Source organism: Scomber scombrus, chromosome 5 (assembly GCF_963691925.1).
Source record: "Scomber scombrus chromosome 5, fScoSco1.1, whole genome shotgun sequence".
NCBI lineage: Eukaryota > Metazoa > Chordata > Actinopteri > Scombriformes > Scombridae > Scomber > Scomber scombrus.
The window spans coordinates 15,311,589-15,324,327 of NC_084974.1; the positions used below are offsets into that span (position 1 = coordinate 15,311,589).

The window sequence follows — 12,739 nt, forward strand, 5'->3', positions numbered from 1 at the left end:
CTGCATTTGCTGAGAAATTCACACTTCGTATGTTTTAACAGCTACATTTTCACAGTTAAAACACCCACACAGCCATCTGCCAACTGAAATGTGTCAGTAACAGCATCATAAAGAGGAAGTAGTATCTAACTCAGAGTACTTACATGTACAGTGCTCTGTGAGAACTGCTGCTGCTTTGTGAGAACATACAGTATGTGTCAGCATTTGAACGTGGGGTTTGACAGTGTAATGAGTGTTGTGTAGTTGGTTTGTGTGTTTTCCTGGTTGAGGGTCTGAAAGCTATGGCCTCTCCTCTCTGTTCCCCATTCAGTGTGGCAGCGTGGCATGCTGCTCACTGACCCAGAAATGGACCACACTCATCACATCTACAGCTTTGGATGAATCAGCGGGGAGAAGCCATTGTGGACAGAAGGCCGGGTGGGGGGGACACGCTGGACGGTGATTTGATGAGTGCTTTTCTTTCTCATTCTGTGCAAAGTGTCTTTGAATCATTGCTTTGAATCATTGCTTTGCTGCTTTAAATCTAAACACAAACCATTGCTATAGTTACAATTTGTTAGGTTGCTGTAGAAAATATGTAGTATTACAGATGTTAAACTGTGTTTTATATAAGTGAGCTGATTTAGTTTAAAAATATGAGTGCATGGATTTCTGCATGTTTTCTATGATTCACAGGGAAATTGTGTAAACCTTCATAAAGCTTTATAGAAAGCACACGAAATTATGCCCTGAATTTATCCTCACAGGCAGAATTTTCTCTCTAATTTGTACGAACAAGCAACATCCCCCACCAAATAAATTCTTTAAATTTGAAATACAAGGATACAGTTTGGGGTTTTCAATTCAATTCTATTCAAACTTAATATAAACTCGAAAAGTAATTTCAATATCTTAAAAATATCTTACAAATTAGTTTTTCTCGTCATTGTCTGGAACAGCTTGCCCGAAAATCTGAGAGCAGCTGAAGTGTGAATACCTTTAACTTAAAACTTATAGCCTGGCTTTTGATGAGGAAATATTTATAGATATTATTTAATTTATTCACTTATCAGAATCATAATAGGAATTTGACTCTGGTTTAGTGGCTCTCAGTGTACTTACACAGAATAACAACACAACAGTATCTCAACAATAGAGTGTTGAGATAAATGTATAAAATGTATGATAAATGGTAAAAGAATGACATGTTACTTTATAATAATGTAGTAGGTGGTTATATACAGTATATACAGCTTGTTCAAATACATTTATATTTTATTACTTTTCCCTCTTATTGATGTTGTCATTGCTTTATACATTTTTATACTGTTTATATATTCCTTTTATCTAATTTTTTTTAAATTTAAATCTGTTTTCATTTTAATTTCTGGTGTGCATTATTCTCAAATTGTTTCACATTTTAAATTTCTTCTGTCTTATTATTGGCCTGTCAGTCACCTGTGAAACACTTCAACTATGACAATCTAATTATTTGCTTTATTATAAATCTGCATGTCTGATTATTTAATTGATTGATTATAAATCCGCCTGTCTGATTAATTCATTGATTATTGATCCACCGGTCTGATTAATTGATTGATTATTGATCCGCCTGTCAGACTCGACTGAGGGAAAACGATCCAATACTGCATTTCATGATGTCATCAACCAGCGACTGAGCCCCACATGGCAGCCTGCTGAAGTTTGACGTCCCTCGGTAAGGTAGAGTAACTGTGATTGTGAGGTTATTATTAATAACACAGCAGTGTTATAATGACATTTAATCGCTTTCTACACAGCAGCATGTTTATGCGATCCAACAGGGCTAAAGCTGTTTGAATTTCTGGGTTTAAATGTTCGACGTTTTCATTAAATGTGTTACCATGGTAATTAAAATGAAAGATATTCACTTTATATGTGAGTGAATTTCAATCAAAAGAGACAGAAGAGCACATATTGAAGTCTTTACGTGACTTTGAGTCAAATTCTCTAAATATTAAAGTACATTTAAAGTTAACTTCACACCAAACTGTTCTTAAACTCTCTTTCTTTACTTGAACACAAATAGAGATTATTTATTAGATTTTAATCAATCTGATTATACTGCAAGTATTACATTCGTTTATAACACCTGACCATCACACTTGATGAATGTAAATATTGATGATATTTATTATTCACATTATAATAAAACTATTTTTTTTAAACAAAACAAACCAGACAAGCAGCCGAATGATGCTGTTATTTCTGGACTCTGTTACAGCTTTAACTTGATGTAAATATACTTATTTTCCTTGATGAATATATTTTGTTCTCTGTATCTTCTGTGTAACACCTATATATATCTCAGATTTTCTGCACAATAAACATTTATTTTTAATCTGTATGAGGGTATATTCTGTATGTAACTCTCAGGAACATTCACATGTATATAATCTCAGGAACTTCTGCATATTGTACATTTACATATTGCAGATTTATTTATATATTTAATTTATATAGTATTTTATTTATTTTATCCTATTTTTGTCTTTATTTTATCTCACTTTAATCCTCAGTTTTGAAAAGTGCTTTATAAATTAAGTTTGCTTTCAGTTTCTCAGGTAAAACCTAACCGAAACTGATATAATATAGTCTAATGCAACAGCTTGTAATAAATCCTAGTTTAATGCTCATTATTATGTTTAGTTGACTGTAGAGCTGCAATGAGTAGTTGTTTAGTCAATTAGTTGCCATCTATTAAAATGTCAAAATTCTCTGATTCTTACTTCTCAAATGTGAATCATTTCTGGTTTCTTCAGTTTTCTGTGATAATAAACTGAATATCTTTGCGTTGTAGACTAGAGAAGACATGAACCTTGGGCTTTGGAAAACAGTTTTCTGGCATTTTATGGTCCAAACAACTAATTGAGTAAATAATCGACAGGTGAAACTATTATAAACATAATAAGTTTTACTTTACATTTAGCCTTACTGTTAACTGAGTGCTGATGTTGCTCCTCAACTCTGAATATTTATTCTTTATTATTTATTTTCTCTGGGTGGTTTTTTCTTGATTTTCTAGCTTTTACATGATGTAAATGTGTAAATACTTATCTCACCTTGTTAAATATGCCTGTAAAACACTTTTAACTCCTATTTTCCTTCCTATTTAAACATGATTTATAAATTAAGTTTGGTTATGTCTTGTCTTATTAGGTTCACCTGGACAATAATAAAAATAATACAGTCTGATACAACATAATGATCAGATTTTGTGAATATGTATTAGAGAGGTGTTCATTTAATATTATGTTCCTGTAAGTCTTGAAGTGCATATAAAAACATGACCAGACCTTTGGCTCTGCTCTTTAAAGTAGTAACCAGTTAGGAGCATATAAGATGCACAAGCTCACATCTCTTCTCTGGTCTCAGGGTCACCATGGCCAGGCAGTGGTGTGACGGCCACTCCACATCCATCCTGTGCGTCGGGGCGTCCCCTGGCCCCGAAGGTCTCCTAGCTTCAGGCTCTGAGGGCGGAGAGGTTGCTGTTTGGAGCCAAGAAGGAACCATCATAGGCCGCCTCACCCTCTCTGGTGAAGAGGACAATACTGGTGTCGCCTTCTCACCTGCAGCTGCGGGCCTGCTGTATGTGTCCCACGGAGACACAGTGAGTACACTCGACCCCCGAAACCTGAAGGGCACCGTGGAGGAGTTTCAGGGTGCAGGGGAAGAGGAGATCAATGCTTTGGCGCTGAACGAGAAGGGTTCAGCTCTGGCGGTGGCTGATGACTCCGGGGCGGTCCGGGTGCTGGAGCTTCCTGGGGGGAAAGTTTTCAGGACTCTTCGCAGACACACTAACATCTGCTCCTCTGTGGCTTTTCGGCCTCACAGGCCCAACAACCTGCTGTCTGCTGGACTGGACATGCAGGTGAGGGAAAGAAGACTACTAAACATTACATACACAACACTAAATTTTTTTCATGTAATCAATGTTTAACCTTTTCGTGTTCAGGTGATGCTTTGGGGTCTGCAGAAGACTCGTCCTCTTTGGACCCTCAACCTCCAGGATGTAGCTGAGGAAGAAGACGACCACCAGCAGCGTCCCGGTCAGCTTTTCAACCCTCCGCTGGCTCACTGCGTTTCCGTGGCGAGTTGCGGGAACATTTTGGGATGTGCGGCAGAGGACGGGCGGGTGCATCTGATGCGGATCGGCAGCGGCTCTAAACTGGAACAGCAGGGAGCAGTCAAGGCACACAGTCAGGGAGCCTCGCAAGCCCACTTTATCAATTTCCTGTCCCACCCGTACTGGCTCGCCACCGGGGGGAACGACGGCCAGGTGGCCCTGTGGGACATCAGCAAGCACCCAGTGGTGACTCCAGAGGGAAAGGCCAAACCCGGAGGGACTGCGGCTCCACGTAGGAAAGGGAAGAGCAAGGCAAAGAGAAAAGAACAGACCCAGAACAAAGCAAAGACGCCACCGAAGGCTGAAGCTGAAAAAGAAGAGGCGGAGGGCGAGGAGGAAGGAGCAGCAGCAGCAGGTGCAGAGGAGGTGACGGAGGAGAAGCCGGGGCCCAAGCTGAGCATCAGTCATGGAGACAAGGTGAACTGGCTTTGCCCTGCTGTGCTGAAAGGAGAGCCCAGCGTGGTGGTCGCAGATCAGAGCTCTAATCTAACAGTTTATCCTCTGTCTCCACTATAGATTTGTGCACTTTATTCTTGTTGTTTGAGTCATAGCATCACACTGTTTTTAGTTTACAAGTGATTTAAAAACAATTTCACAGCATACACTCCTGCGTTTGTTGTTGTTAGCAGCTGACGGCGTCATTTTTGTGTCGGTCCTTCTCTTGCTTTCCTTTTATTAAAGCCTGAACTGTGGGCTGAAGCCAAACATCACTGGAGTTCCCCAAAGCACTGAACAATGTAAAGCTAAATCTGGAAACAGCAAGCACATATTAAATCGAGTTTGAGGTTTCACACAACTCTCACAGAAATAATGTGGTTCTTTTACAGGTTTTGTTTAATGTAAGCTTCACTCTGTGGATCTGTTTTGGTGGGTGGTTTGTCTGTGTGTGGTCCTATAACAATGTCCTCTGTTTTGCTGTCTGACACGCGATTTATTTTATTTTCGTAAACAAGATTTGCATTCTTGTGGACTGTTAAAAAAATACCACATTAGACAACAGCAATGAGCTTTTCATGTTTAAATGAGTCTGCAGTGCTTTTATAGAATAAACACTTTCAATCCAAACCAGGTGCCAGACAGAAGAAACAAAGCTAAGTGAATGTTGTTCCCAAGATGTCATATTTCAAACATATTGCTCTTTATCAGACTGCAGAGCTTTAAAAAAAACAAAAAACAGCCACTCTGAATAATTGCGTGGGATCCTGTGATCTGTCACATGACCTTGTCCTTAAGGCAAAAGTGGTGTTTTTGTAAAATGGATGTTAAGCAGCAACAGCCTGCAAACAATCTTGTAACTATGTTATTTTTTTCTCCTGTGATTAAAACCTGTTTGCTGCTTATGAATGAACATAATTACAGGCTGAATCTGTTTCACATTTTTGATCTATATAAAGCTCCGATAATTTGACCTCCTGCTGAAACAGTTTTTCCTATTAGCCTGCGTTCACTTAAATCACTGTCAAGCTCCAAGGAACTTTGTCAATTTTTTTTTTTTTTTTTTAAGAAGCCAGACGACAGACAAAATCTCATTTTTGTATGACTATAAATTCATACATTCATTGCAAATGCACTGTATTCAACACTCCAACACAAGTAAACTTCATTCTTTTTGCAAACAAGCACATCACAAGAATATCAGGGAAAAAAAGGCACAGGTCCTAAATAAATGTTTCACAAATCTGCAGGCGAGACAGTTCAAAATCTGACAGCGTATTATACTTTCTTTAAATGACCAATAAAGCAACATATTTTCTAGTTAACCAAAAAGTCCTGCAGCTATGCATTTTCTAATTAAGCCAAATCAAGCGCTTTAAGGTTGTTCACAGTAAGATTTAAGCACAGTTATTTCCCAGCACTGCAAAGCAACCTTACCATCTGCTACATCATTTTTCCATTTCTATGACGTCCACAATTACTTTCATAGTCTGTTTGCTTGTTTTTGATTGGATATATTGCAAATGTTCTTCTGTAGTCGACACACATGGGATTGTTTGTTTGGAGTAAAAGGGTGAAGTAACACAGATACCCAGCTGAGATGCATCTGCTAACTCCTTTGATTACTGAGGTGATGTGATCCAAGGTCCGTGCCCTTGAGGCAAATTCTGCTGTTCTACAGTTTGGCCAGGCTTTTCTCCAGGCTCTCAATGTCTGCGTCCCCGTCCTCACCCTTGCCACCGCGGGCGCTGCACTCCAGGAACTTCACCTTCATGGGCAGCTGGCTGAACTCAAAGTCCTTGCCTTTCTTCCCCAGATACACGCTGCCGCCCACAGAGCCATCCTGAGAGCTGAGGGCCGCTGAGCGTGTCACTCTCAAGGTGTTCCTATGAGACAAGAAGAGTCGGTGTTGACGTATCTTCATTTGCTGATATTCTAAAAACAATCTTCTAGGTTACTGTTAGATTAAAAGCCTGAACACAACACTTCATGAATAAACCAGTTCAACTCTCTGTAACATTAGTCAGCAGCAACAACAGTAATATCTTCTTTGACCAATTGGGAGCAGTGGAACAAGATCTGAAATATTACGACCGTATATATTTCATATGGTAAATCCGTAAGTGTCAAACAAATTCATGTTTGTAGCCACCAGACGGATTCAAGTCCCATATTCACTCTCCTTTGAGCTCTGTTTCGGTTTTACAGCCACTCCTTAGAAAAATATCTGGCTCTTAAGTCACTAAATGCTTCAATATGTTCACCAGCAGTGTACAGTGTAGTGTACAGTCTGTTTATCTGATTTTATGGTGAAAACAGCAGCCTGCTGCAGCTGGAAACAAAGTTGCCTCTAACAGCCTGAAGAGTTCACAGCAATTATTCTCTGTCTGCAACGCCTTTCACATTACAGTCATTTGATCCAATATTATTATAAAAATGTTGAATGATGCAACTTTAACTTCACTTATTCTGTTTTTTTCTTTAGCTTCAAAGTGACTGACATGTTCAGAATGACACATGAAGAGTCTTAAAATAAAGTGATTTATAATGTGCCTCCAATAGACTGATATCACTACAATCTTCTTCACTGGTATGACATTTAAAATTTTTACTCATACTAACAACAACAACAATTGATTGATTAATTGAGAAAAAATCAGATTAATTTGTAATAGAAATAGTTAGTTACAGCCCTACAATGATCTTAAATGATTAAAACTGAACAAAAATCATGACCAAAGTGTAAAAGATCCAAAATAAAGAAAATACTTTGTTACTCACATTTCTTTTTCCAGCTGCTGTTGAATCAGTTTGGCTGATTTTGCCATGGTGATATCTACAGAGTAAAAGAGCAGTGAATTACTGCACTGTGCAACAAACATGCAGCAGATGTACAAAGGGAGTTGTGGATGAATGAACAGGAACATTTTGAGCAGCAGGTTTCACCTTGTTTGTTGCATGCCACCAGGAGAGATGGAGAGTTCCTGGAGATCACAGTGTCCGTCAACAGGACGTACAGGAACTCTGCCACGTCTCTCACTTCCTTCTGGAAGATAGCGCTGTCCACCACAAACACAATCGCTCTGAATAGACGGAGAAGACGGAAATGGACAGATGAGAAATATGTGATTACAAAGTATTGAGCTGCAACAGTAACTCAATCATCTGAAAATGAATTGCTAACTGTTTTTATAATCATTTTGAGTCATTTTTGAAAGAAAATAGGCAAAATTTTCTGATTCAAGCTTTTCAAATGTGATTATTTCTTTAGTTTTTTATGCTGGTAGATCGGATGTCTTTGGGTTGTGAAGTGTTGGTCACGACAAAAGAAGACATTTGATGATATCACCTCTGGCTTAGTGAAACAAAGATTCATTTTTCATAATTTCATGCTATTTTATAGACCAATGACTAATCAAGAAAAGTAATCAACAGATTAATCTACATTGGAAATCGTTACTTACAGCCCCAGTGAAGAATATTGAATCAATCAGGTCCAGGTTACTTTACCTCAATATCAAGACAAATACTGAAATACAGACGGTTTTTTCTTGCTCTCACCTGGCTGCAGACTTGAACTTCTCCAAATACTGGGGGCGCAGACTGTCGTGTCCTGGCAGGTCTATCAGAGTCCAGGTGCTGCCCTGAACACAGGGAGTGAGAATAAAATATAAACCATGCTCATCATGAAAAAATGAGAACACTAATAATCTTTCTTTTAATCTACCTTGTCATTTTTGGCTTTGTATGGAGCACTGCTGTCTGTGATGGAGGTCTGTGTCCGCTTGAACTTTCCTGACAGCAGCTACCAAAAACATGAAAAAGCACAATATGAGTAATGCATCCGTCTCATGTCAGCCAAACATCCTGTAACAGGCATCATGGCGCTGGTAACCACGTTTTACATCCACTCACCCGGCTGAAAAGAAGGGTTTTCCCCGAGTCACACAGTCCGACCAGCAGCACAGCACTTCTGACTGTTTTGCTGGTGAGAAAGTATTTCAGAAAAACTGAAGAGAGAAAACAGGAAGGCTGGTTACTGGTTTATCCTCAAACACTTAAAAACATTTCATGTCTATTCAAGGACTAGTTCGCAGTTTGTCAAGTGTGTCAAAAATGAACACTGAAATAGATTATTCTTGCCCTATTCATTCCTCCTGAGCATTAGAGGATCCTTTCTTTCATAATGCACTTTCAATGCAAGTGTCTTTTTAGCGCCGAAGTTCCTCTTTTTGTTACTACACTTCCACCGTAGCTCTACAGGGAAACACAAAGAGGAAATCTGATGCTAAATAGACTTTAAATTTGGCAGATATCCATTTGATATGACTCACTCAGACTGTTGAATCCTCATATAAGCTTTAGATAAACTTTTAAGCTCATTTCTACACTGAATGACTGTGTGGACACACTTTGGGTTTTATGCCCCATCACTTACATTTGAAGGGGCTCTTTGAACAGCCAGTATGAAACATAAGAATGATTACAGTAAGACAACCTCTTTCAGTGTTCATATGGACCTCTGACTGTCATTTTAGGAAACTTAAACCTTTGAAAAACTGTGACTCTTTCCTTTAACTAAAGGCTCATAAGCACTGACAGCTGTTGACTTCTGCTTTAGCTTAGCATTTAGCTTCCTAGCCTGCTTAATCTTTCATTTGCACTGTCTGTCCTTTTAATGACTTTAAAGCAAATCATTATTTTACGCTGCAAACTTATATTTAATGCTCTATTCTGGTCTAGTTTTTATTCTATATTTTTCTCTCTTTCTATTCTTCTGTACTTTGTTTTTGTTTTGTAGTATTATTATTATTATTATTAGTGGGGGTTTGTTGTTTTTAATTGTATGTTTTAATGTTTCCAATGTATTACTATTATTGGGTTTTATTGTATTATTTTTAAATTGTATGTTTTTATGTTTTTGTTTCCAATTCTTACTGTTAAATGTTTGTTTTTATGGGTATAAAATGCTCTATATATATATATATATATATTATATATATATAAACTGCCTTGCCTTGCTAACTCCTGTGAAATGCTTTGAAGCTCACATTACATTTATAAAATCAACATTAAGGATTAAATGTTAATTCTGCAGAGCTGACTAAACCTCTTTACAATAAGCACACAGTCAGTGGCTAACTACACTTAGCTCCATGTTAACATGAGGCCTGTAATTGAGACTTTCTTACCGCAGGTGATAACAATGACAGCCAAAGCGACGATAACTCCGATCAGGAAAACCGGGTCCTGGTCTTCCAGCTGCTGCCGAAGAGATTCAATGTAAGGTTCAAACGGGTTTTCATCCATTTCCACGTCTGCTTTCCCCTCCATGTTGACGGTGTTGTCCGCCTCCATCCGTGCCTCCATGCTAACTGAGAGTGTCGAAATGGTAACCCTAAATTAGCCGAAACTATCGCGAGATTTGCATGGTAGCCATAGTAACTTCAACCAATGCCACGTTTCAATTGTTCATTTTAACCCCAAAACATGATTTTACCCTAACCCTAACCAAGTGCTTGTGTGTTTAAACATAACCAATCGTAATATTTGCATTATCATATCATAAAACAGAAAAATAAGTATGTTTTTGAACATTTCGCATATCTAGGGTTACCATTCAGACACGAAGGAGTGGGACACGTCTCCTTCTGCAAACCTGTACAGAGGCCGGCGAGTCGACAGGGTGCGCTACCTCACTGCCACTGGGGTGTCTTAAAGGATAGGTTCACAATGTTTCAAGTCTTAAAACAACAGTCAGGTACCCAAGTGAAAACAGAAAACTGTTTGAGTGCAATACAGAACTTTTTATATGTGCAATATATCTTTTTTTTTTTTATCATTACTTAAAATATTTATATTCCTTTTACATGTTGTTGCCCTTTTATATCTTTTATACAATTTTATTCTCAAAACTGCTGCACTTTACTTGATCACTTGAAGGTGTTTTTATATTTTCTTGTTTTATGGTGAAGCCTATGCAACGTATTTTAGTCTTCCACTGTATCCCTGCTTGAAATGGCGTTTGAATGACAATAAAATAAATCTTGAATCTTGAATCTTGAATCTTGACCACTGAAAGAGGTCTTCTTCCCTGTAATCATTCCTCCTGTTAAAAGAGCCCCTTCAAATGTGCTTTTAATGTAAGTGATGGGGGACACAATCTACAGTGTATGAGGCTTCAGCAGTCTGAATCAGTCATATCAAGTGGATATCTGCCACATCTTTTTAGCATTAAATTCCCTCTGACAGTGTTTCTCTGTTGTGCTGTGGTAAGTATGGTAACAAACAGAGATACTTTGACACTAAAAAGGACTGTAACTCTACTTGTTTTGACTAATTTGGACGTAAGCTTCATATTAACTTCTCTTCTCATATTAACTTCTTTCTCAGAAGGAGGACTGTGGACTTTGGCCCCCGTCACTTATATCGGGCAGCATACAGAGAACTTCTAATGGTCAGCATGAATGGAGGAATGATAACAGCAAGAAACAAACTTATTTCAGTGTCCATTTGGGCAACTGATTGTTGTTTTAAGACAGACTTGAAAATCTGTGGATCCGTCCTTTAACTTGTACAGTACAGGGGCCAGTCAGGGGCCATCAACAAAACCAGTATGATAATAGTTCACTTCTATTTATTGGCATTCTCAGTAGTTGTTAAATTGTGGAACTCAATCTTAGCTGGAAAAGAAAATGTTTTGTAAGAATACACTGGACTTGACTTAATGAATATGAACACAGGAAAAACAGTCAGCGGGCTCCATTTCAAAGCATTTATTCTCCCTTACTTCAGTCACAGTAAAGCGTTCGAGTGGATTCATTTTTCAACGTACTCAGGAGCAAAGAACTAAGGAAAAAGATGACTTCTTCATCTGAGGTGCAAACAGTGAATGACGTGAGCTCAGGACACTAAAATGCACCTGTGCACACCTGGTCCTGCTGTGCGCTCCTGTGATCTCCAATCCAGCAGTCATAACCTCCACTTTCAATAGAAAAAGCAGATGAAATGTTATACAAACATACTCAGTCAAGCCAAAGCTATGAGATAATAAATCTGATATTTGACCTTGGCTACTAACTAAAAATTATGAGGTAATAAAGCAAAATTGTGGTGCATCAAGTCAAGATTATGGATGTTAAATCCAAATGTTCACTTATTTACTCAAAACTATGAAGCAATAAATCAAAATTTTCCATACAAAGTCAAAAATGATGAGACGATTAGTCAAAAGTTTCACTTTGCTCAAAATTGTGTGATTGTAGGCAAACATTGGAAGGCTTATTAATGTATGTTTTACGTTTCTTCACAAAAAAAGGCATTTCTTGTTTGGAGTCTCATATTTAGCTCATTGTAACAGACATTTCACTGACATTGACTGACATTGGTCACTAAAACGTTTGTAGTTTGTCTGTTTTGGTGTAGAAAGTAGATTGTTGGCTATATTATTCTGGTAACGAAAAAAAACTTTCTGGACTCTGTTTGGCTGATTAAGTGTCATTAAAAGAATTAAACGAGCTGCAATTACATATTATATCTGCAGGCTCGAGTCTCAGAGGTTTTTTCAGTCTCCAAAAGGAAAATAACACTTTGACAAAGTGTTGAAAATGAACAGAGACCTCTTTATCATTCCATTAGATTTTTGTAAGATTACACTGTCATCGCTCATATCTGTCTTCGTTACTTCTGCTTTTACAGTATGTAAGCTTAAAGAATGGGCTAAAAATAAATCCCTGTTGGGTCCAGAGGGTAAACGACACAACAGACATAACATTGGATAAAATGCCTGACTGGGAATTCACTATTGGACATAACATTCACATTATAGTTCATATATGAGGACTGAAGGCTCGTGATTTTTATGATCGGGACCAGATGCGCTTTTACGCACTCTGTCTCCAGCCCTCACACTCAGTGCGCTTTTTACCCTCAGTGGATATTTGACTCCTCACTCCTCGGCACGATGTCAAACGTCAGAAAACCACATTATTCTATAGGAAGAGGCTGTGTGTCATTCATCTCGGGATCTTGAGAGGAACAGTTTGTTTCCTCGTTTGGAAGACACAATGATAAACTGACTACATCGAGTTTGCTTAGGTTTGCCATCTCTATTCCACTCCAGATACTGTAGATCTGCCTTAGAGGGATTTATAACTTCAG

The 12,739-nt window shown here is 38.2% G+C and overlaps 2 protein-coding genes across 2 annotated transcripts; one reads left to right on the top strand and one right to left on the bottom strand.

Moving 5' to 3' along the window:
* Positions 1 to 1,660: 1,660 nt before the first annotated feature.
* wdr53 (WD repeat domain 53) lies at positions 1,661 to 5,519 on the top strand. The gene is made up of 3 exons (XM_062419071.1): positions 1,661 to 1,696; positions 3,394 to 3,889; positions 3,974 to 5,519. Exons 2-3 carry the CDS (start codon positions 3,401 to 3,403, stop codon positions 4,658 to 4,660), a joined length of 1,176 nt encoding a protein of 391 aa, XP_062275055.1. The 5' UTR covers positions 1,661 to 1,696; positions 3,394 to 3,400; the 3' UTR covers positions 4,661 to 5,519.
* Positions 5,520 to 5,670: 151 nt separating this feature from the next.
* On the bottom strand, positions 5,671 to 9,951 carry srprb (SRP receptor subunit beta). Its single transcript, XM_062419072.1, has 7 exons — positions 9,772 to 9,951; positions 8,495 to 8,589; positions 8,307 to 8,384; positions 8,141 to 8,223; positions 7,526 to 7,662; positions 7,361 to 7,415; positions 5,671 to 6,465 (listed from the first exon to the last, which is right to left on the bottom strand). Exons 1-7 carry the CDS (start codon positions 9,947 to 9,949, stop codon positions 6,255 to 6,257), a joined length of 837 nt encoding a protein of 278 aa, XP_062275056.1. The 5' UTR covers positions 9,950 to 9,951; the 3' UTR covers positions 5,671 to 6,254.
* Between the last annotated feature and the right edge of the window lie 2,788 nt (positions 9,952 to 12,739).

Coding starts and splice junctions, on each gene's coding strand:
- srprb (XM_062419072.1), bottom strand. CDS start 9,949: ATGGAGGCACGGATGGAGGCGGACAACACCGTCAACATGGAGGGGAAA. Junction 8,224..8,306: donor ACAAAGCCAAAAATGACAAG/GTAGATTAAAAG, acceptor CCCTGTGTTCAG/GGCAGCACCTGGACTCTGAT. Junction 7,416..7,525: donor GGTGGCATGCAACAAACAAG/GTGAAACCTGCT, acceptor TTTACTCTGTAG/ATATCACCATGGCAAAATCA.
- wdr53 (XM_062419071.1), top strand. CDS start 3,401: ATGGCCAGGCAGTGGTGTGACGGCCACTCCACATCCATCCTGTGCGTC. Junction 3,890..3,973: donor CTGCTGGACTGGACATGCAG/GTGAGGGAAAGA, acceptor TTTCGTGTTCAG/GTGATGCTTTGGGGTCTGCA.